Raw genomic sequence first — 22,794 nt, forward strand, 5'->3', positions numbered from 1 at the left:
ATGCGTGTCTGTGTGCGCGCTGTGTGCGTTCTATGCGTGTCTGTGTGCGCGCTGTGTGCGTTTTATGCGTGTCTGTGTGCGCTGTGTGCGTTCTATGCGTGTCTGTGCGAGCGCTGTGTGCGTTCTATGCGTGTCTGTGCGCGCGCTGTGTGCGTTCTATGCGTGTCTGCGCGCGCTGTGTGCGTTCTATGCGTGTCTGTGCGCGCGCTGTGTGCGTTCTATGCGTGTCTGTGCGCGTGCTGTGTGCGTTCTATGCGTGTGTGTGCGCGCGCTGTGTGCGTTCTATGCGTGTGTGCGCGCGCTGTGTGCGTTCTATGCGTGTCTGTGCGCGCGCTGTGTGCGTTCTATGCGTGTCTGTGCGCGCGCTGTGTGCGTTCTATGCGTGTCTGTGCGCGGGCTGTGTGCGTTCTATGCGTGTCTGTGCGCGCGCTGTGTGCGTTCTATTCGTGTCTGTGCGCGCGCTGTGTGCGTTCTATGCGTGTCTGTGCGCGCGCTGTGTGCGTTCTATGCGTGTCTGTGCGAGCGCTGTGTGCGTTCTATGCGTGTCTGCGCGCGCTGTGTGCGTTCTATGCGTGTCTGTGCGCGCGCTGTGTGCGTTCTATGCGTGTCTGTGCGCGCGCTGTGTGCGTTCTATGCGTGTCTGTGCGAGCGCTGTGTGCGTTCTATGCGTGTCTGTGCGCGCGCTGTGTGTGTTCTGTGCGCGCGCTGTGTGTGTTCTATTCGTGTCTGTGCGCGCGCTGTGTGTTATATGCGTGTCTGTGCGCGGGCTGTGTGCGTTCTATGCGTGTCTGTGCGCGCGCTGTGTGCGTTCTATGCGTGTCTGTGCGCGCGCTGTGTGCGTTCTATGCGTGTCTGTGCGCGCGCTGTGTGCGTTCTATGCGTGTCTGTGCGCGCGCTGGGTGCGTTCTATGCGTGTCTGTGCGCGCGCTGTGTGCGTTCTATGCGTGTCTGTGTGCGCGCTGTGTGCGTTCTATGCGTGTCTGTGCGCGCGCTGTGTGCGTTCTATGCGTGTCTGTGTGCGCGCTGTGTGCGTTCTATGCGTGTCTGTGCGCGCGCTGTGTGCGTTCTATGCGTGTCTGTGCGCGCGCTGTGTGCGTTCTATGCGTGTCTGTGTGCGCGCTGTGGGCGTTCTATGCGTGTCTGTGTGCGCTCTGTGTGCGTTCTATGCGTGTCTGTGTGCGCCTTGTGTGCGTTCTATGCGTGTTTGTGTGCGCGCTGTGTGCGTTTTATGCGTGTCTGTGTGCGAGCTGTGTGCGTTCTATGCGTGTCTGTGCGCGCGCTGTGTGCGTTCTATGCGTGTCTGTGCGCGCGCTGTGTGCGTTTTATGCGTGTCTGCGCGCGCTGTGTGCGTTCTGTGCGTGTCTGCGCGCGCTGTGTGCGTTCTGTGCGTGTCTGTGTGCGCGCTGTGTGCGTTCTCTGCGTGTCTGTGCGCGCGCTGTGTGCGTTCTATGCGTGTCTGTGCGCGCGCTGTGTGCGTTCTATGCGTGTCTGTGCGCGCGCTGTGTGCGTTCTATGCGTGTCTGTGCGCGCGCTGTGTGCGTTCTATGCGTGTCTGTGCGCGCGCTGTGGGCGTTCTATGCGTGTCTGTGTGCGCGCTGTGTGCGTTCTATGCGTGTCTGTGTGCGCGCTGTCTGCGTTCTATGCGTGTCTGTGTGCGCGCTGTGTGCGTTTTATGCGTGTCTGTGTGCGCGCTGTGTGCGTTCTATGCGTGTCTGTGCGCGCGCTGTGTGCGTTCTATGCGTGTGTGTGCGCGCGCTGTGTGCGTTCTATGCGTGTCTGTGCGCGCGCTGTGTGCGTTCTATGCGTGTCTGTGCGCGCGCTGTGTGCGTTCTATGCGTGTCTGTGCGCGCGCTGTGTGCGTTCTATTCGTGTCTGTGCGCGCGCTGTGTGCGTTCTATGCGTGTCTGTGCGCGCGCTGTGTGCGTTCTATGCGTGTCTGCGCGCGCTGTGTGCGTTCTATGCGTGTCTGTGCGAGCGCTGTGTGCGTTCTATGCGTGTCTGCGCGCGCTGTGTGCGTTCTATGCGTGTCTGTGCGCGCGCTGTGTGCGTTCTATGCGTGTCTGTGCGCGCGCTGTGTGCGTTCTATGCGTGTCTGTGCGCGCGCTGTGTGCGTTCTATGCGTGTCTGTGCGCGCGCTGTGTGTGTTCTGTGCGCGCGCTGTGTGTGTTCTATTCGTGTCTGTGCGCGCGCTGTGTGTTCTATGCGTGTCTGTGCGCGGGCTATGTGCGTTCTATGCGTGTCTGTGCGCGCGCTGTGTGCGTTCTATGCGTGTCTGTGCGCGCGCTGTGTGCGTTCTATGCGTGTCTGTGCGCGCGCTGTGTGCGTTCTATGCGTGTCTGCGTGCGCTGTGTGCGTTCTATGCGTGTCTGTGCGCGCGCTGTGTGCGTTCTATGCGTGTCTGTGCGCGCGCTGTGTGCGTTCTATGAGTGTCTGTGCGCGCGCTGTGTGCGTTCTATGCGTGTGTGTGCGCGCTGTGTGCGTTCTATGCGTGTGTGCGCGCGCTGTGTGCGTTCTATGCGTGTGTGCGCGCGCTGTGTGCGTTCTATGCGTGTCTGTGCGCTCGCTGTGTGCGTTCTATGCGTGTCTGTGCGCGCGCTGTGTGCGTTCTATGCGTGTCTGTGCGCGCGCTGTGTGCGTTCTGTGCGTGTCTGCGCGCGCTGTGTGCGTTCTATGCGTGTCTGTGCACGCGCTGTGTGCGTTCTATGCGTGTCTGTGCGCGCGCTGTGTGCGTTCTATGCGTGTCTGTGCGCGCGCTGTGTGCGTTCTATGCGTGTCTGTGCGCGCGCTGTGTGCGTTCTATGCGTGTCTGTGCGCGCGCTGTGTGCGTTCTATGCGTGTCTGTGCGCGCGCTGTGTGCGTTCTATGCGTGTCTGTGCGCGCGCTGTGTGCGTTCTATGCGTGTGTGTGCGCGCGCTGTGTGCGTTCTATGCGTGTCTGCGCTCGCTGTGTGCGTTCTATGCGTGTCTGCGCGCGCTGTGTGCGTTCTATGCGTGTCTGTGCGCGCGCTGTGTGCGTTCTATGCGTGTCTGTGCGTTCTATTCGTGTCTGCGCGCGCTGTGTGCGTTCTATGCGTGTCTGTGCGCGCGCTGTGTGCGTTCTATGCGTGTCTGTGCGCGCGCTGTGTGCGTTCTATGCGTGTCTGTGTGCGCGCTGTGTGCGTTCTATGCGTGTCTGTGTGCGCGCTGTGTGCGTTCTCTGCGTGTCTGTGTGCGCGCTGTGTGCGTTTTATGCGTGTCTGTGCGCGCGCTGTGTGTGTTCTATGCGTGTCTGTGCGCGCGCTGTGTTCTATGCGTGTCTGTGCGCGGGCTGTGTGTGTTCTATGCGTGTCTGTGCGCGCGCTGTGTGTGTTCTATGCGTGTCTGTGCACACTGTGTGTTCTATGCGTGTCTGTGCGCGCGATGTGTGTGTTCTATGCGTGTCTGTGCGCGCGCTGTGTGAGTTCTATGCGTGTGTGCGCGCGCTGTGTGCGTTCTATGCGTGTCTGTGCGCGTGCTGTGTGCGTTCTATGCGTGTGTGTGCGCGCACTGTGTGCGTTCTATGCGTGTGTGCGCACGCTGTGTGCGTTCTATGCGTGTCTGTGCGCGCTCTGTGTGTTATATGCGTGTCTGTGCGCGCGCTGTGTGCGTTCTATGCGTGTCTGTGCGCGCACTGTGTGCGTTCTATTCGTGTCTGTGCGTGCGCTGTGTGCGTTCTATGTGTGTCTGTACGCGCGCTGTGTGCGTTCTATGCGTGTCTGCGCGCGCTGTGTGCGTTCTATGCGTGTCTGCGAGTGCTGTGTGCGTTCTATGCGTGTCTGCGCGCGCTGTGTGCGTTCTATGCGTGTCTGTGCGCGCGCTGTGTGTGTTCTATGCGTGTCTGTGCGCGCGCTGTGTGCGTTCTATGCGTGTCTGTGCGTGCGCTGTGTGTGTTCTATGCGTGTCTGTGCGCGCGCTGTGTGTGTTCTGTGCGCGCGCTGTGTGTGTTCTATTCGTGTCTGTGCGCGCGCTGTGTTCTATGCGTGTCTGTGCGCGGGCTGTGTGTGTTCTATGCGTGTCTGTGCGCGCGCTGTGTGTGTTCTATGCGTGTCTGTGCGCACTGTGTGTGTTCTATGCGTGTCTGTGCGCGCGCTGTGTGTGTTCTATGCGTGTCTGCGCGCGCTGTGTGTGTTCTATGTGTGTCTGTGCGCGCGCTGTGTGCGTTCTATGCGTGTCTGTGCGCGCGCTGTGTGCGTTCTATGCGTGTGTGCGCGCGCTGTGTGCGGTCTGTGCGCGCTGTGTGCGTTCTATGCGTGTCTGTGCGCACGCTGTGTGCGTTCTATGCGTGTCTGTGTGCGCGCTGTGTGCGTTCTATGCGTGTCTGTGCGTTCGCTGTATGTGTTCTATGCGTGTCTGTGCGCGTGCTGTGTGCGTTCTATGCGTGTCTGCGCGTGCTGTGTGCGTTCTATGCGTGTGTGTGCGCGCGCTGTGTGCGTTCTATGCGTGTGTGCGCGCGCTGTGTGCGTTCTATGCGTGTCTGCGCGCGCTGTGTGCGTTCTATGCGTGTCTGTGCGCGTTCTATGCGTGTCTGTGCGCGCGCTGTGTGCGTTCTATGCGTGTCTGTGCGCGTGCTGTGTGCGTTCTATGCGTGTCTGCGCGCGCTGTGTGCGTTCTATGCGTGTCTGTGCGCGCGCTGTGTGCGTTCTATGCGTGTCTGCGCGCGCTGTGTGCGTTCTATGCGTGTCTGTTCGCGCACTGTGTGCGTTCTATGCGTGTCTGTTCGCGCGCTGTGTGCGTTCTATGCGTGTCTGAGCGCGCTGTGTGCGTTCTATGCGTGTCTGTGCGCGCGCTGTGTGCGTTCTATGCGTGTCTGTGCGCGCGCTGTGTGCGTTCTATGCGTGTCTGTGCGTGCGCTATGTGTGTTCTATGCGTGTCTGTGCGCGCTGTGTGTGTTCTATGCGTGTCTGTGCGCTCTGTGTGTTCTATGCGTGTCTGTGCGCGCGCTGTGTGCGTTCTATGCGTGTCTGTGCGCGCGCTGTGTGCGTTCTATGCGTGTGTGTGCGCGCGCTGTGCGTTCTATGCGTGTCTGTGCGCGCGCTGTGTGCGTTCTATGCGTGTCTGTGCGCGCGCTGTGTGCGTTCTATGCGTGTCTGTGCGCGCGCTGTGTGCGTTCTATTTGTGTCTGTGCCCGCGCTGTGTGCATTCTATGCGTGTCTGTGCGCGCGCTGTGTGCGTTCTATGCGTGTCTGTGCGCGCGCTGTGTGCGTTCTATGTGTGTCTGTGCCCGCGCTGTGTGCGTTCTATGCGTGTCTGTGCGCGCGCTGTGTGCGTTCTATGCGTGTGTGTGCGTGCGCTGTGTGCGTTCTATGCGTGTCTGTGCGCGCGCTGTGTGCGTTCTATGCGTGTCTGTGCGCGCGCTGTGTGTGTTCTATGCGTGTCTGTGCGCGCGCTGTGTGTGTTCTGTGCGCGCGCTGTGTGTGTTCTATTCGTGTCTGTGCGCGCGCTGTGTGTTCTATGCGTGTCTGTGCGCGGGCTGTGTGTGTTCTATGCGTGTCTGTGCGCTCGCTGTGTGTGTTCTATGCGTGTCTGTGCGCTCGCTGTGTGTGTTCTATGCGTGTCTGTGCGCACTGTGTGTTCTATGCGTGTCTGTGCGCGCGCTGTGTGTGTTCTATGCGTGTCTGCGCGCGCTGTGTGCGTTCTATGTGTGTCTGTGCGCGTGCTGTGTGCGTTCTATGCGTGTCTGTGCGCGCGCTGTGTGTTCTATGCGTGTCTGTGCGCGGGCTGTGTGTGTTCTATTCGTGTCTGTGCGCGCGCTGTGTGTTCTATGCGTGTCTGTGCGCGGGCTTTGTGTGTTCTATGCGTGTCTGTGCGCGCGCTGTGTGTTCTATGCGTGTCTGTGCGCGGGCTGTGTGTGTTCTATTCGTGTCTGTGCGCGCGCTGTGTGTTCTATGCGTGTTCTGTGCGCGCGCTGTGTGTGTTCTATTCGTGTCTGTGCGCGCGCTGTGTGTTCTATGCGTGTCTGTGCGCGGGCTGTGTGTGTTCTATGCGTGTCTGTGCGCTCGCTGTGTGTGTTCTATGCGTGTCTGTGCGCACTGTGTGTGTTCTATGCGTGTCTGTGCGCGCGCTGTGTGTGTTCTATGCGTGTCTGCGCGCGCTGTGTGTGTTCTATGCGTGTCTGTGCGCGCGCTGTGTGCGTTCTATGCGTGTCTGCGCGCGCTGTGTGCGTTCTATGCGTGTCTGTGCGCGCGCTGTGTGCGTTCTATGCGTGTCTGCGCGCGCTGTGTGCGTTCTATGCGTGTCTGTGCGCGCGCTGTGTGCGTTCTATGCGTGTCTGTGCGCGTGCTGTGTGCGTTCTATGCGTGTCTGTGCGCGCGCTGTGTGCGTTCTATGCGTGTCTGTGCGCGCGCTGTGTGTTCTATGCGTGTCTGTGTGCGTTCTATGCGTGTCTGTGCGCGCGCTGTGTGTGTTCTATGCGTGTCTGTGGGAACTCCGGCACATCCTCGGCTATGATTTCCGGCAGGGCTTGTTCTGGGTAAACCAGCACTGTCATCACCATAAGGGGAGGTGCGCGGCTGGTGATTGTGAGGGCCGAATAGTGCGCTGACTCCTTATCCATGCCAGGGGGCACCGAGGAGCGGTGACATCATACTCCAGCGCACGTGACCTCTGCAGTCAATCACTCGCAGGGATGTCGATGTAGATGGCACAAGCCCATGAGCACAGTGCTTGGCAGCTGTACTTTAGACGTCACCACTAGAGATGAGCGAATATGTTCGACTCCCTCCTTATTTGACAAGCTATAGCACTTACCGAATAAGCTGCAGAGGGAACCCGGGACTCCTCCGTCAGCGGCCTTGATGGAATAACGCAGAATACAATGTATGGGTTGCCTGCGAGGCGCTGGGCAGCCTTGTAGGCTTCTATGAAGATGAGTTTGGGTTGGGAGACCCGTGGACAGTCCGTGCATTGAGGTCTGTACTCAGCCCAGTATCACAGGGCTGTTATTCAGTGAAGGAGTCTGGTACCCTGTCAGTCATCAGCCATGTTTAGGTCCAGCGCCTGAAATGGAGGGAGGGGGGTGCGATGCTTCTTATCTTTATTTACTATGATAATTAAATTGCGTTCTGTATATTTTATTTTTTTTACAGTGTCCGAGAACCCTACAGGCAGCTCAAACGCTCTTTATGGGTCACTGGATAGCAAATGTTTGGAGGAAGAAGACCCCCTCCTAGGGGAGCACCAAATAAACAGTTGCCATGCTCCTAAGCCAGTGGACCACTATAATGGGACGTATATTATATTCTTTATGTTGGGAGTGGGTTCCTCACTCCCCTGGAACTTTATTTGCACAGCAAAACACTATTGGATATACAAGCTAAGGAACTGCTCCGATCTCCCCATCATAGAGGGTGCTGGTGTGTCAGACTTGGGCGTGAGTATCAATGAATATTTTTGACATGACACCTGCATTCATTTAACATCACAATACAAAAGTAAATGGTTAACGTTCCCATACACCGCGGATAGGTTCTAGTGTTCCGCCAAATAAGCCTGAATGTGCCGTCTTTCATCCTCCTATATGCATGATCAGTTCAGCTAAGCATGCTTGTGTCGTGTATGGGGAGAGGGGAATAAACTGCTGCCCCAGACCCCTGCGAGATCAAAAGTATCGAGCATTGTATCGAGACTTTCCCCCAAAGTCTGTCCAGGGAGAGTTAGCCGGGCCCCACATGTTCTAGACTCTCCTGCCTGAGTTGCCAGTTTTGGACGCCTTTTTTCTCTAGTGTACCTTTCCCTTTGGGCAGTTGACTGGTCGCATTACCAACCAGCGGAAATGTGAATGGGATGCCGTGCTATAATACAGGACGCACGCGGACATCCATAGAAAATGTCATTTATTGTGCAGTAAATATGACAAATCAAATTATATGTCTTTCTATCAATGACGCTTTGTGTGTTTTTTTTTCTGTATGATGTTTTGACGGATCAGACTGTTACTGCAGTAACCCCTCCAGCACAGTTGTACCAGACACTAGTGAGATTGGTCATTGGTGCCGTGCCGACTCAATGGGTTTCAAGAGCTGGCACTGTCTAATCTCACAAGTGCTGGGCACAGCCATGCTGATGGCACGGTGTCGGAGACACAGAATGTAGTTGTGATTACGCAGGCCGATTCAGGTGAGGAATGGAGAGGAGGGTACCTGCACTGATTACTAGCCAGTGAGACCACTCCTAGGTGCCCACCCCGTCACTGCCAGAGTTTGTACTCCCGATGCATATAAGGCCCCTTTCTGACATCAGTGTCTCCGGTACGTGTGGTGACAGTTTTCACATGTATCGGAGACATGTACTCACGTAGACCCATTCAAATGAATGGGTCTGTGCACTTGTCAGTGTGTTTCCAAGGACCATGTGTCCATGGCAAAACACGCTGACATGTCCATTTTTTGCCGTCCGCACGGATGGCAAAACATCCCGCTCACGTGCACACGTAGAACACACATTGATGTCCTCCGTGTGACACGCATCGGGGAAGAAGCGCTACAGTAAGCTCTGTTCCTCGGCGGCAGGTGCTGAAGCCGGCTGTCATCATTCTCCACTGCTCTGCCAGCGTGCAGAGGAGAAGGATGAGTGTTATATTAACGTGCGAGCCACAGCAGGTGGGGGCTTTTGGGACTCTTACCCCCATCATCTGACACCTGCTGCCGCTAATAACAGTGACAGTAGGTGCGGATGATCGGGGTATTGCCCAGCCCTCACCTGCTGTCCGTTCGGATTTTGATCTAACGGTCATCATATTCCTCTGCTCGCCGGGGTGTGATAACATGATTATTGGGACTAGGGAAAGCAGCACCCCCACTACTTATATCGCCACCAAAGTTCTAAAATCAGTTTTTACTATATTCAGTAATCAATTAGACTATGAAAGGGATTGTTAGGTTGGGCAGTCACATGGCAATAAATACACAGTTGTGGTTTGGGGGAAAGCAAGAATAGATTGGAAGCCCTGTTACTAAGCATTTCATAACACTGATGCTATGGAGGACACGTCCACAAGCGTGCGGGAATCTAGGCAGAGTAGATCATACTGATGAGCTGGGTAGACAAATCCCAGGACATGAGAAAGTGAGAATAAAATAAATTGCTGATTTGCACTGAAAATAAGACCCCCCCTCTCTGACACTGTTCCAATAATGGCTGTCACTCCTAGCTTACCCAGTGGTTGTGGGCCCGCTGCTGCGGGATTTGGCAAGATTATGTATCACATGTTTGCCCAGCGAATTGTAATTTACAGGGGTCAGCACTGTAAGAGACCCTATCATGTAATAAAAAACACAATGAGCCTTCAGATATGGGGTTAATCTGCAGGTTAATAGTGTGCTGACACTGTGCGGCCGCTGCACTTACAGCCTTGCTGCCGGGAGAAATGAATGTTATTCCTCCCGGCAGTCTGTCTCTTCCAGTCATAGAGGTGGACCGATGTGGTTTCAGCCATTGCTCTGTGTATAGTGAGCAGCAGCTGTAACCGAGCCTACGGCACTGACTGACAGCCGCCCTAATGCTGAGTCTGCTGTCAGGGGCGCTGTTACCGCTGTCACTTTCTGTGAGCGGTGACTATTACTGTGCTGTGCCACCCCTGCGACTGAAAGCCTGAGGCTGCCACGAGGAATAAAGATGATTTCCTCCTGGCAGAGGGCCTTTCAGTGCCAATGACACACGGTGTCAAAATTCTATTACCTGTAGATTAACCCTATACCTGCAGATTACTTACCTGCATTACTTTACATGACCGGTTCCCTTTATATCTTTCATTTAACCAGCCTACAATATAAACTGTGTGGTATAGCCAGCCTGTTATGACACGACTGAAGTAACAATCTATTGTGTCCATTCAGCATGTTTTCTGCAGTCCTATGCAATTTCTCCAGAGCTCTGATTTTAGCCCATGAATTGCTGATTCTGGTGAAATGATTTGCTCATCACTTGTCACAAGGTGGCTGCTACAAATTGTAGTGAGAGTTCAAGATTCGATTCAAACAGCCTCAAAATTTCCCAGTCAGGAGGCTTGAAATTCTCTTGGTCTACAACCCCTTCCACTCACCCTGTGCCACACAATGCCATTCCTTGTGCCCCCCCCCGTTACGTGCCCTGGACATGTTTGTCTGCATGCTGGCCGCTCGCATGGATTATCCATGGAGTGGCACATGGCGCATCAGCAGTGATGGGTGAATGAATACTAATGATGCCCTGTGTGACCATCCTTTGTGTGGCCCTTTAATGAGGAGCAAATGAGGTGTACGGTGGCCACGTGTGCTGTTATCTTCTGGCAATTTTATGGGAATAGTGCAAAAACTGGAGATAAAGAGTTGATGGCTCCAGTGTTGTGAACATGTAATCTATTTCAACATTGTAATATATGAAAAATATGGTAAGCGTTTAATGAGACAAATACAAAATCATTATATCATAAATATAATCTAATGTAACCTAGATCCAATTTAAGGGAAAATATAAATATCTTTGCAAAAGAAAAGAAATCTAAGAAAGTAAGTGAAAAACGGATGGCTAATTAACCATTTCCTTGTTCATATACTTCAAAGTTAAAAGAACGGATCCAGCTGAGATCAGTAATTTTACAAAGAGCTAAAAAGTTGGGTCTGCACAACTTTTTTGCCCATGGATTGCTGCTGGATCCAATCACCAATCATACATATTAGGTATATACTTTTAGAATGCCATAAATGTGATGATAATACTGCTTTCAGTTTGATTGTACCCTCTAGGATCGAGTAATGTGACAGTGTGGCCCTCGGATCAGAAAGCTGTGCGCCCCGTCTCCACAGGCCAGCATGTAGTGGTGTCCTGATTTCCTCGCTCTCTTGTACTAGTAGCCTTCGTGCTGGATCTGGTAATTCATTAGTGACCTGTCTTAAGTGCAGTGGAGATGATGGCACCTGTTTAGGTTGCCATGTTTCACAGAAAACATTCCGGAGGTCACCACATAGTTGGATCAATGGGGTGAGAATCCAACATTTTACTGTAGAAGTACATTTCATGGCATGTATATGAATAGATGGAATGAGTAGAATGGCGGTTGTTTGGCCTAATTCCTCCCTTCATGGGTGCCATAAACAGGAGGGCAATGGCAGAATATATGGTAGTTTGTCTGGTTCGTATTTTGCGGTCAGTAGAGTTACAATAGGCCAGGAGTATGTTAGTATTTTATTTTTCAATAATCTTTATTGAGTTTTTAAAGAATTTTTATTGGGAAAGGAAGGGGTACAAAAAACAAGGGGGTAGGATAGGGAAGAAGAAATTTTCCCTGTAAAGACATGGAAAGCCCCCGAGTGGGGGATTAGACAGGCTATATACATAACACATCAGAGAACACAGAATTTTTACATATTGACCTCGAATAATACAAAGAGACTTTTAAGTGATCATCAGAGTTGAGTATAAGTAAGAAATGAAATCAGTGCACAGAAATATAATGTTTGCATACCTGTGTTAACTAAGAAAAAGCTAAAAACTCAACGTTACTATCCAGTTACTTAATTTCTCTTCAATAAAGTAAAAAGGCTTATAATAATGGTTTAGAAATCTTCGTATTAATACCTAAAAAAAAACAAAGAAAAAAACTATTCTCGTTTGCCTCCAATGTGTCAATTAGTGAACATATATAAAGTAGAGTATAGGAGGTATAGTAGCCTGCCCCGTCCGGGGTATCCGGTGATGCCCCTGGGACTGATTAGGGGGAATGTCCGGTTTAATCCCAGAATATTATGAAAGTGGAATATAATACTAATAAAGACAAGTATGAAAACCTGAAGTAAATAAAAATAGTAAAGTACAGTTCTTTCAGTCAGGATGAAGGTCCAAGTTCGAAGAAGAAGAGATTCCCTGGGAGATCTTGGAAATCTTAATTCCGGAACATTCTAAAAAGTCAGTCCCTTTGTCTGGAGAAGAAATAGGAATTAACCTTGCTGCATATTTCACCAGGAGAGTCGAAGATTGAGTCCAAAAATATGGTATCTCGGCACGTAGCAGTTCACGCGTAGTAGGAGAATGCTTTCCTTTTTTGTAAGGTGTTTCTTGATAAGTCCATAAAGAAAGATAGATGACTGTAGGGGGAAGATTTACATTTTAATTCTTTAGACATTCCAAGAAGCGCATTTCTTATCCAGTTTGGATGAAACGACACAATAACATCTCTTGCTAAGTCTTGCGGAAGTGCGGGTGGTCTGCGTATTCGAAAAGTTTTTTCGATCAGATAGTTCTCGTTGGTATTGGGAAACAAGTAGATGATCATTGAAGATATATAGTTCTTTAGTTGGTAGGTCTGGACTGACTCAGGGATCCCTTGTATTTTAACATTGTTTTTTCTTTTAAAAGCCTCATAATTGGCCAGCGTGGAGTTGAAAGAAGCAATGTCCTTTTTAATTTTATTCAATGAGTCTGAGAACATGGACAGCGTTTGAGAGTCGCTTGATTGTAATATGTCACTTTTAATTTTGATTGAATCGGTTATCTTTGGGTCGTGAAGATAACGTCCAGAGACCCTTGAAGAGATCAAGAAGTTGAATGGGTACCATCGGCTAGTATTGTTGATGTCTCATGTTTTTTATTAGGGAGGTCAGTCGATTTTAGAGTAATAGAGGGTCGAGGCTCATAATTTCCATGAGAGTCGAGTAATTCTCTTTTTTTTTTTTTTTTTTTTTGGTGTTATCAAAGTTTCTAGTAGAATTAGGATAGGAGTTATCAGTTAGGCGCAACAAAGTATCCCTAAAAAGATTTTTAATGAAGACGTCACCTCAGACGCCTTGGATTCTTTTTGCTTAAATGAGTTTCTCTAAATAATATGGTTTTCTACTGAAGCATCCAGTGATTCCGAAAGGGCTGTACACATTCTAGCTTCAAAGCCTTCTGAAGGATGGTCATCTGAGGCGGGTATGTCATCTATCAACGAAGTGTTAATCTCAGGAGTATTATCTCCCTCAGAGGAAGAGTATGAAGATGAAGACTTATTAAAGACCTTATCAATAAAAGGATCACTCCCATACGCATCGTATGAATCAGCCTCGCCAGAGGATTCTACCGTGTAAATGCTTTCTAGATCATCATTGATGCCAAAAGTAATCTCATTCAACTGGGAGCTTCCCATCCTCTTTTGATACGCTTCCCCTTTAATTGCTATGCTGTTGGTAGAATCGATATGGAACCCATTTTTCTCCCCATCCCCCAATTTAGGTTGTTTGGTGTGCTGTTTTTTATATTCCTGGGGTTTATCATTATTAATTATAGCCTCATTTGACTTGTATAGGGCTTCATTCGTCTGACTTCATATATTATTTAGCAGGGCTTTTAAAAAGATCATTGTTTTCTAGGGATGGTGTATTTGCCGCCCCAGATGACCGACCCACAGATCCTTTCCCTCTGTGTTTCCCTAGTTCTTTTTTATAGGTAAGATATACAGGATCCTCCTCACCCACATCCCGTTGTCCCTGTATGATTTCTTTTCCCCTGTGGTGGAGTAGAGGGGGAACCCCCATTCAAGCACCCTTGTGACGAGGCTTTCCCCTGCCTCTCCCTCCCCGCTGATTGTGCCCGGGCACCTCCATCTCTGAGTGCCGCTGGCACAAACACCATTGCATCGTACCGCAGGCTGCCTCCTCCTGGTTCCCGCCGCAAATACTCCTCTCCCGCCTCCTCCCGCTGTGCTCCGGTTCCTGAAACCTGCGCGCTCACCTGCCGGCTCACATCAGCTGTTTCAGGAGCCGCGGGGAGTGCAGTAATCTTGCCGCCCACTGTATGATGTGCCGGCTTCTGTCCCCGGGCGTCTGATGTCTCCCGGTGCCCGGCATCAGCTGCTGCTGAGGCCCAGCTGGATGAGGAAGTCCCGACAGGCCTCCCCGCCGATGTCGCCCCATCAGTCCCTGTGCCTCCTGCCGCCTCTGAGTCCACCACCGCGTCACTCCTCCCAGCCGTTCCTGCTCTTGCACTCTGGGCTCTCCGGGAATCCCCCGCTGACTCCTCTTCCATGCTTCTCTTCTGCACCGCCGCAGCTCTGGTCCCGACGCCTCTTCTCTCACCGCTGACAGGTGCCGATGACATCACCGCTTCTTCCCTCGGTCTGCTCACCGCGCTCCAGCAGGCTGAGGATGCCTCGGCAGGCTTCCCCAGCAACATCGCCTCCATGTTCTTCTTCTGTAGTGCCGACACCACAGACCCGTCGCCTCTTCTCTTACCGCTGACAGCAATGGATGTATGAAGCCGGACCGCGGCTCGCTACTTCTCCAAAGACGTCATCGCTCTGCTTCCTCTGTCTTCTCCGCTTCCCGCACCGCATCCTTTCAGCGACACCCCGGCAGGTTTCACCGCCGCTCTCTCCAGCGTCTTCGTTGCCGCGGCAACTCCACGGTCTCTTCTCTTCCCGCCGGCAGCCTGGGGGGACATCACCGCTTTCCTCGTAAGCTCGCTCTTAGGCCTCTTTCACACTTCAGTTTTTTGTGTCAGTAAAAATCCGCCAAAAAGGCGGACAAGCGGATCCGTTGTTAACTGATGTGAACGGATCCGCCGGCCAACAAAACGTTGCAAGCTCTGTTTGGAAATCTTTGAGGATATTGACGGACAGCAACATTTTGGCGGATCCGCACAAAAACGGATGCAACGGACGGCAATCCGTCAAGATCCGCCAATAATGAAAGTCGGGAAAAAAATGGATCCACAAGAAAAATTTGCGGATCCGTTTTTTTCAAAACCTGGCGGATTTTGACTGATTGTAAAAAACGGAAGTGTGAAAGAGGCCTTACCGCTGCTGGATGTGGAGGCTCAGATAGGCTTCCCCGCCACGTTCCTCTGCTTCAGCTTTGTCCGGGCAACCTTGGAGCTTCTGCCCTCCACAACAACAGCAAGTCCAGTGGTTACCTCTTCCTTTTTTGGCCCGTGCACTGTTTTCCCAGTGGATAGGGAAGTCTTAGCAGACTTACACGCTGAAGTCGCTTGAATAGTCTGTGCCGGGCCTCCATTCAACCGCCGGCCTCCATTCAACCGCCGACCTCCTCCAGGCAGACAGCGTGGGTGACTCAGCAGTTTTCACCTGTCTGCTTCTCTGCTCCATAGAAGGCCGTTTTCTTATGAAATCTTTATTCACTAGTAGCTTTTCTTCAAAATCCACTTGAAAAGTATGCTGATAGCTTTTTTAGGAGAGTATCAGGAGCTCAGTAGAACACGTCTGCTCCTGTCCTCTGCAAACCACGCCCCCCCATATTAGTTTTTTAAATCCAATAGCATAGGCCAAAAAATCCAATTTTAACCAATCCAAACTAAAACATAACTTTTAATTGTTAAATTAAAAATATAAGTAACCAGAGCAAATCATATGCTAGGATGGACGTTAAAATTATGTTCTGTTCCTTATTGGTCCTGCCTATGTTAATGTATCCCAAGCAGTAAAATTACTAAGCTAGTTGAGTCATTCAATTGTAATATACATATGGATAGATCTATCTATTTGTAGCTACACACAGTACAGACCAAAAGTTTGGACACACCTTCTCATTCAAAGAGTTTTCTTTATTTTCATGACTATGAAAATTGTAGATTCACTCTGAAGGCATCAAAACTATGATTTAACACATGTGGAATTATATATTTAACAAAAAAGTGTGAAACAACTGAAAATATGTCTTATATTCTAGGTTCTTCAAAGTAGCCAGTAGCCACCTTTTGCTTTGATTACTGCTTTGCATTCTCTTGATGAGCTTCAAGAAGCAGTCACCGGAAATGGTCTTCCAACAGTCTTGAAGGAGTTCCCAGAGATGCTTAGCACTTGTTGGCCCTTTTGCCTTCACTCTGCGATCCAGCTCACCCCAAACCATCTCGATTGGGTTCAGGTCTGGTGACTGTGGAGGCCAGGTCACCTGGCGTAGCACCCCATCACTCTCCTTCTTGGTCAAATTGTCCTTACACAGCCTGGAGGTGTGTTTGGGGTCATTGTCCTGTTGAAAAATAAATGATGGTCCAACTAAACGCAAACCGGATGGAATAGCATGCCGCTGCAAGATGCTGTGGTAGCCATGCTGATTCAGTATGCCTTCAATTTTGAATAAATCCCCAACAGTGTCACCAGCAAAGCACCCCCACACCATCACGCCTCCTCCTCCATGCTTCACGATGGGAACCAGGCATGTAGATTCCATCCATTCACCTTTTCTGCATCACACAAAGACACGGTGGTTGGAACCAAAGATTTCAAATTTGGACTCATCAGACCAAAGCACAGATTTCCACTGGTCTAATGTCCATTCCTTGTGTTCTTTAGCCCAAACAAGTCTCTTCTGCTTGTTGCCGGTCCTTTGCAGTGGTTTCCTAGCAGCTATTTTACCATGAAGGCCTGCTGCACAAAGTCTCCTCTTAACAGTTGTTGTAGAGATGTGTCTGCTGCTATAGAACTCTGTGTGGCATTGACCTGGTCTCTAATCTCAGCTGCTGTTAACCTGCGATTTCTGAGGATGGTGACTCGGATGAACTTATCCTCCGCAGCAGAGGTGACTCTTGGTCTTCCTTTCCTGGGGCGGTCCTCATGTGAGCCAGTTTCTTTGTAGCGCTTGATGATTTTTGCCACTGCACTTGGGGACACTTTCAAAGTTTTCCCAATTTTTCAGACTGACTGACATTCCTTTCTTAAAGTAATGATGGCCACTCATTTTTCTTTACTTAGGCTGGTTTCACACTAGTGTTTTTAAGCGCTGCGCCTTGTGCGCTGTTATGCGCTTGCGCACGTCTCCCCTATCTTTAACATGTGTGCGCAATGTTTAGCGCATATCAGCGTCCATCAGCGATTCGCGTGCGCAGCGTTTTTTCAAGGTATGTGCCCGGTCTCGCCAGAGGCAACATGTTGCATTTTTTGTTCCGTCCGACGCCCCAAAAATTGCGCGTGTGCGCGCAGAATGCACAAAAACATAATATTAAACCCTATGGGAGCGCTGACAATCGCATTGCTCAATGCACATCAGCGCTTATCTGCGCTTATCACAAGATGTCTTTTTGGAGTAAACACTGTCTAGACACTTGCAAAATCCACCTTTCACCACCTCATCAACAGTTTCCAATTTTAGATTAATTGCTGTGGCAAGAATACACTCGACAGTTCTTAAATATTTTTTTTTCGTGGTCCAAGTCACGGCTGGAGTATGCTTTCAGGAGGTTCTGGCACATCTGGAATGCTTCATCGCCAACCATTACAAAGGGCTGTGGTGGAGCTTCGGTGTGGGGAAGAGGACGTGGCATGGGGAAATTAAATCGGTTTCCATACAACCTGCGGCCCATGTCTGAGTTCTTAAAGGCCTGTGAGTCATTCCCACGGCCCAAAGCACCAATGTCCACTGCCACAAACTTACAGTCAGCATCAGAACTGGCCATGAGTTCTGTAGAGAAGTACTTCTTGTAATTATAGTACTCCGAGCCAGTTCTTTCGGGTTTGATTATCCGGATGTGTTTGCCATCCACAGCTCCTAAACAGTTTGGAAAACTGCAAGTTGTCCAAAATTTGTCCGAAATTTCTATCCACTTTTCTACGGTGGGCAGGGGCATATATTCAGGACAAAGAATGTTCCACAAAGCCCGGCAGGTGTCGGCAACAATACCCGACAAGGTGGAGATTCCGATACGGAACTGAAAGTGTAGTGAAGATAGGGTCTCTCCAGTTGCCAGGAATCTGATAAGGAGACAAAAAACAAAGGTGTCAATTTATATACATAAAAGAAAAATTTTTTTACATTTCCGACCAAGAAATATGCATGCTATGGAAGATTTCATGGCAGAACCATAAGAAGGCAGGCATTGTTTTGTTAATATCATTACATACCGTAGAGTCACCAGTAGCCGTTCCTCAGGAGAAATAGCATTACGGAGATGTGTGTCCTGTCTCCGGATGGCATCTTGGACACGTCCAAGCAAATACATGAAGGTTTGTTGGGACATCCGTGTATAGTCCATAAATTTCTCCGGGTTTGCCTGGAGCTCACTGTAAAGGGTGTGGTACGCTCCACGGCTCTCACGGAGTTCAACAATCAGATGTATCCATAAACGCCGATGCTGACGTCTTCTCTGTCTCTCCCTTTGTTTGTGGCAAGCTACTGCATAAGCCTGAGCCATCCTTATGTCCAAATCCAAGTTGAATTAAAAAGTCTTCCATCGCAGATCCATGTTGTCAAGCTAAAAAAGCACGCTATGTGAACACTGTAGCTGAAAAAAGGGTCTATTTAAAGAATTCCCATATACACACCCACTGCTGTCCAATTGGTGTAGTCTGATGCAATAATTTTTCATGGAGTTCCATCTGGTGATTAGTGCCTTCATGCGCAAAATAAACGCAAACGATTGGAAAACGCTTAACAACGCATACACACGCTGCGTTTTTTTCACTTTGTGCACAATTATGCGAAAATAATAAGCAGCGTTTGTAAGCGTTAGTATGCGATTTTGTCACGCGTTTCATGTGCGCAACAAACGCTGCGCAGAAAAACGCTAGTGTGAAACCAGCCTTAGCTGCTTTTTTCTTGCCATAATACAAATTCTAGCAGTTTATTTAGTAGGACTATCAGCTGTGTATCCACCAGACTTCTGCACAACACAACTGATGGTCCCAACCCCATTTATAAGGCAAGAAATCCCACTTATTAAACCTGACAGGGCAGTAATCAAAGCAAAAGGTGGCTACTTTGACGAACCTAGAATTTAAGACATACAGTATTTTCAGTTGTTTCACACGTTTTTGTTAATTATATAATTCCACATGTGTTAAATCATAGTTTTGATGCCTTCAGAGTGAATCTACAATTTTCATAGTCATGAAAATAAAGAAAACTCTTTGAATGAGGTGTGTCCAAACTTTTGGTCTGTACTGTAGGTACAGCCTTGAATTGTATAACTACCTAACTAGCATAAATCAAAAGGACTATAGTCCATTGTCTATCCATCAGGGATTGTATCCTACTTTTTTATCATTTCTAATGACCAGGGGAACAATACGCTGTTCTCCCCATCATTTCACCCTTTCGGGCTTCATCAGGATCATTGCCTTCAACCGGATGAAGCTTGTAAGGGTGAAACACGTTGTTTGCTAAATGGAGGCAATTGTCTACATACTGCATGTAATTGCGATTTATACAAAATAAATTTCTGGGGTTAGACTTTTTACTTTGCTATGCCACCAAGTAAATAAAAGGCTACCGTACTATAATGATTGGTGATCATCGGACAGACATGTTTTGCGACAGCCACATGTGGTCATTTAAAAGTATGAAGACTAGGGAACAAAGTCAGTAGATCGTCTGTGTGTTTTAGGCCTTGGCTACACTGACTTTTTGTAGTGGTACTGATTGATTTTAACTCTTTTGTCACAGATGCAGTACATTGAGTTTATGCAATTGGATGGACTTCAGCTACCACATAATAGTTAAAATCAAGCAGTAGCACTACAAAAAGTCGCTGTGTAGCCTAGGACTTGACTGAATACAGGCTGCTGTAAATATCACCGTACTGTTTTGATCATTTCTAAATATTTTCTTCTCGTATTTACTTTACTTTCTTTGCTCTTATAGAGCATTGGTCCCCAACCTATTTTGCAGTCCCCCATATATAGTATGATGGCCCCACAGCTGTAATCCCCCATATATAGTATGATGGCGGTGGAACGGAGACCGGTAATTATTGCTCTGCTCCCCGTCCTCCCCCGTCATACTCACCCCCTCCTGGCACGGTCTCTGCACCCCCTGCTTCCCCTATTGTCTCGGCGCCCCAGCTGTTCCTGCATTCAGCGGTCACATGGTACTGCTCATTAAAGTCATGAATATGTGCAGAGACCGTGCCAGGAGGGGGTGAGTATGGTTGGTCTGAAATATCTAATATATAAAGCTCAATGTGTGTATGTTCGGGATTGGCATCCGCACCGTCACAGCGACAGCCACAAAATTTTGCACAGTCACACGTCTGGACCCCGGGAGCGTCATAGGCTATGTTGTGAGGCGAAATTTTAACCCCGCGTGTTCCAATTCACCAAACAATTTTGCCCCTGTCTACATAATGGGGAAAAAGTGAAAGGAAAAGTGTTGGAGGCAAACTGACAGCTGCCAGATGTGAACAAGGGGGACTGAAAGAATGAGAGCGATCGCTCCAAAGAGTATATACCGTACAGTTGCTAAGGTGGGGCCTTGACATGGGATACTCACCACACACGGGGATATGAACACACACACACAAAATGCGCCACACACTACCATGTGCTTCAACACATATACCACCCTCAGCACACATTTCACAACACATACACCAACCTCACCATATAAAAGTCGAAACACAAAAGTTGCCACTCAAAACTCGCCACACTGTCCCAGAGCTGTTTAAAAGATGAAAAATGAGCTGTGAGTGGTTGCTATCAGCAACAGATTTCTTTGTAGACAGTTGTGGTAACTGAGGCCTATTCTTATCATTTCTATGGTGTTATTGTGGGGAAGATGACCTGACGGACGGACTTGTCAGCAAGTAGGAAGGAGGGTTTGCACATTTTAGACAGAGAGCAGTTATGACATTGGGGAAACAGCTTGGAAAGTGTAGGTGACGTGCAGTACCTTGGGTTGACCACTAGATGGCAGGGAGGAGTGTAAGTTCAGGACTTAACAGCAGCTTAGGCCTCTTTCACACTTCAGTTTTTTGCATCAGTTATAATCCGCCAAAAAGGCGGACAAGCGGATCCGTTCTCAACTGATGAAGAAATTTAAAGGAATCGCTGGCCAGAGAGAGAGAGAGAGAGAGAGAGAGAGAGAGAGAGAGAGAGATATTTTTTTGTTTTGTCCGGCACCCAGAAAGAAATTCGGGTTAAATCAGTGTTTGCAGGATCCGCCAGAGGAAAAAACGTTACAAGCTCCGTTTTGAAATTTTTGAGGATGGTGACGGACAGCAACTTTTGGCGGATCCTCACAAAAAACGGATGCAACGGACAGCAATCCGTCACAATCCGCCATTAATGCAAGTCAATGGGAAAAAACGGATCCTCAAAAAAAATTTGAGGATCCGTTTTTTTTCAAAACCTGGCGGATTGTGACTGATTGTAAAAAACGGAAGTGTGAAAGAGGCCTTAGGGCTTTAGAAACCGTTGGTCATGGGGGGGCAGAGTTACAGGGAACCGGGAAAGTTATACATTTGACAGGAGCGCTCCAGAAAGTTCCAGTCCCCGGGAGGTGCTCAAGAGACAAAGAGTCTGTAACAGTTTGTGTGCTGTGAGGAGAGCCAAACCAGGGGACTGAAGAGAGAGAAAGTCAGGGGGTGGTCCTGACATGAATTACCGCAGTACAGACGAGGCCCCGGGGAAAAGCATACCATATTGAAGACTAAAACTGACCAGTAAAAGTGCTGATGGTGTACGGGCCTAAGGCGGCCACAGTGACTGTGCTGACAGGATCATCGCTCAGTGAAAAAGGACGGTACATGTGTTTGACCCTGGTGGAAAAGTACGGTGTGGGTAGCGAGGCCTGGAAACGGAGGCCGGTGAAGGTATTACGTGAACTGCTGAGGCCGTCAGTCGGACGGTAAGGAATAAACTTGGATCTGTTGTACCCGAAACCTGCCTCCATCTTTTGTCTGTGACGTCTCTGCGCGGTATACAGAGGGACCACCCCCCAGCCCGGCCCACGACCTTACATTATCGTCCTTCTGTAAAGCTGGAAATAACACAATTTATTACCGTGCCAACACAGACCACCCTCTGACACAGACTGCAGGGGGAGCCCAGTATCACACAGGATAGGATTAGATACACGGCTCAGCAGTCAGTATCACACAGGATAGGATTAGATACACGGCTCAGCAGTCAGTATCACACAGGATAGGATTAGATACACAGCTCAGCAGTCATTATCACACAGGAGAGGATTAGACACATGGCTCAGCAGTCAGTATCACACAGGATAGGATTAGATACACGGCTCAGCAGTCAGTATCACACAGGATAGGATTAGATACACGGCTCAGCAGTCAGTATCACACAGGATAGGATTAGATACACAGCTCAGCAGGCAGTATCACACAGGATAGGAATAGATACACGGCTCAGCAGTCAGTATCACACAGGATAGGATTAGATACACGGCTCAGCAGACAGTATCACACAGGATAGGATTAGATACACGGCTCAGCAGACAGTATCACACAGGATAGGATTAGATACACGGCTCAGCAGACAGTATCACACAGGATAGGATTAGATACACGGCTCAGCAGTCAGTATCACAGGATAGGAATAGATACACGGCTCAGCAGTCAGTATCACACAGGATAGGATTAGATACACGGCTCAGCAGACAGTATCACACAGGATAGGATTAGATACACAGTTCAGCAGTCAGTATCACACAGGATAGGAATAGATGCACGGCTCAGCAGACAGTATCACACAGGATAGGATTAGATACACGGCTCAGCAGTCAGTATCACACAGGATAGGATTAGATACACGGCTCAGCAGTCAGTATCACACAGGATAGGAATAGATGCACTGCTCAGCAGACAGTATCACACAGGATAGATAAGATAAGATAATCCTTTAATCGTCCCACCATGGGGAAATTCAGAGCATTACAGCAGGAACAAGTACAGATACAGATGCATAAAGGCATTACATTGACGGTGGGTACATATACGAAAAAAAAAATGTAACCGGACTGTCACAACTTTGGATCTATCAGTTCACTGTTTGGGTTGTTCTCCGTTTTGGACAGTGCTGGTTATACAGCCTAACTGCAGCAGGAAGGAAGGACTTTCGATAGCGCTCCCTCTCACATTT

General features: G+C 49.6%; 1 protein-coding gene across 1 annotated transcript in view; it reads left to right on the top strand.

Annotated features, from left to right (window-relative positions):
- SLC29A3 (solute carrier family 29 member 3) overlaps positions 1-22,794 on the top strand; it is a 90,990-nt gene that overhangs the window by 9,877 nt on the left and 58,319 nt on the right. Inside the window, exon 2 of the mRNA XM_073574901.1 lies at positions 7,103-7,386. Coding sequence (XP_073431002.1) covers positions 7,103-7,386 — 284 coding nt within the window. The remainder of the gene's footprint in view (positions 1-7,102; positions 7,387-22,794) is intronic.

This window comes from Dendrobates tinctorius, unplaced genomic scaffold (assembly GCF_039654945.1).
Source record: "Dendrobates tinctorius isolate UK_male_01 unplaced genomic scaffold, ASM3965494v1 ptg000040l, whole genome shotgun sequence".
Classification (NCBI taxonomy): Eukaryota; Metazoa; Chordata; class Amphibia; order Anura; family Dendrobatidae; genus Dendrobates; species Dendrobates tinctorius.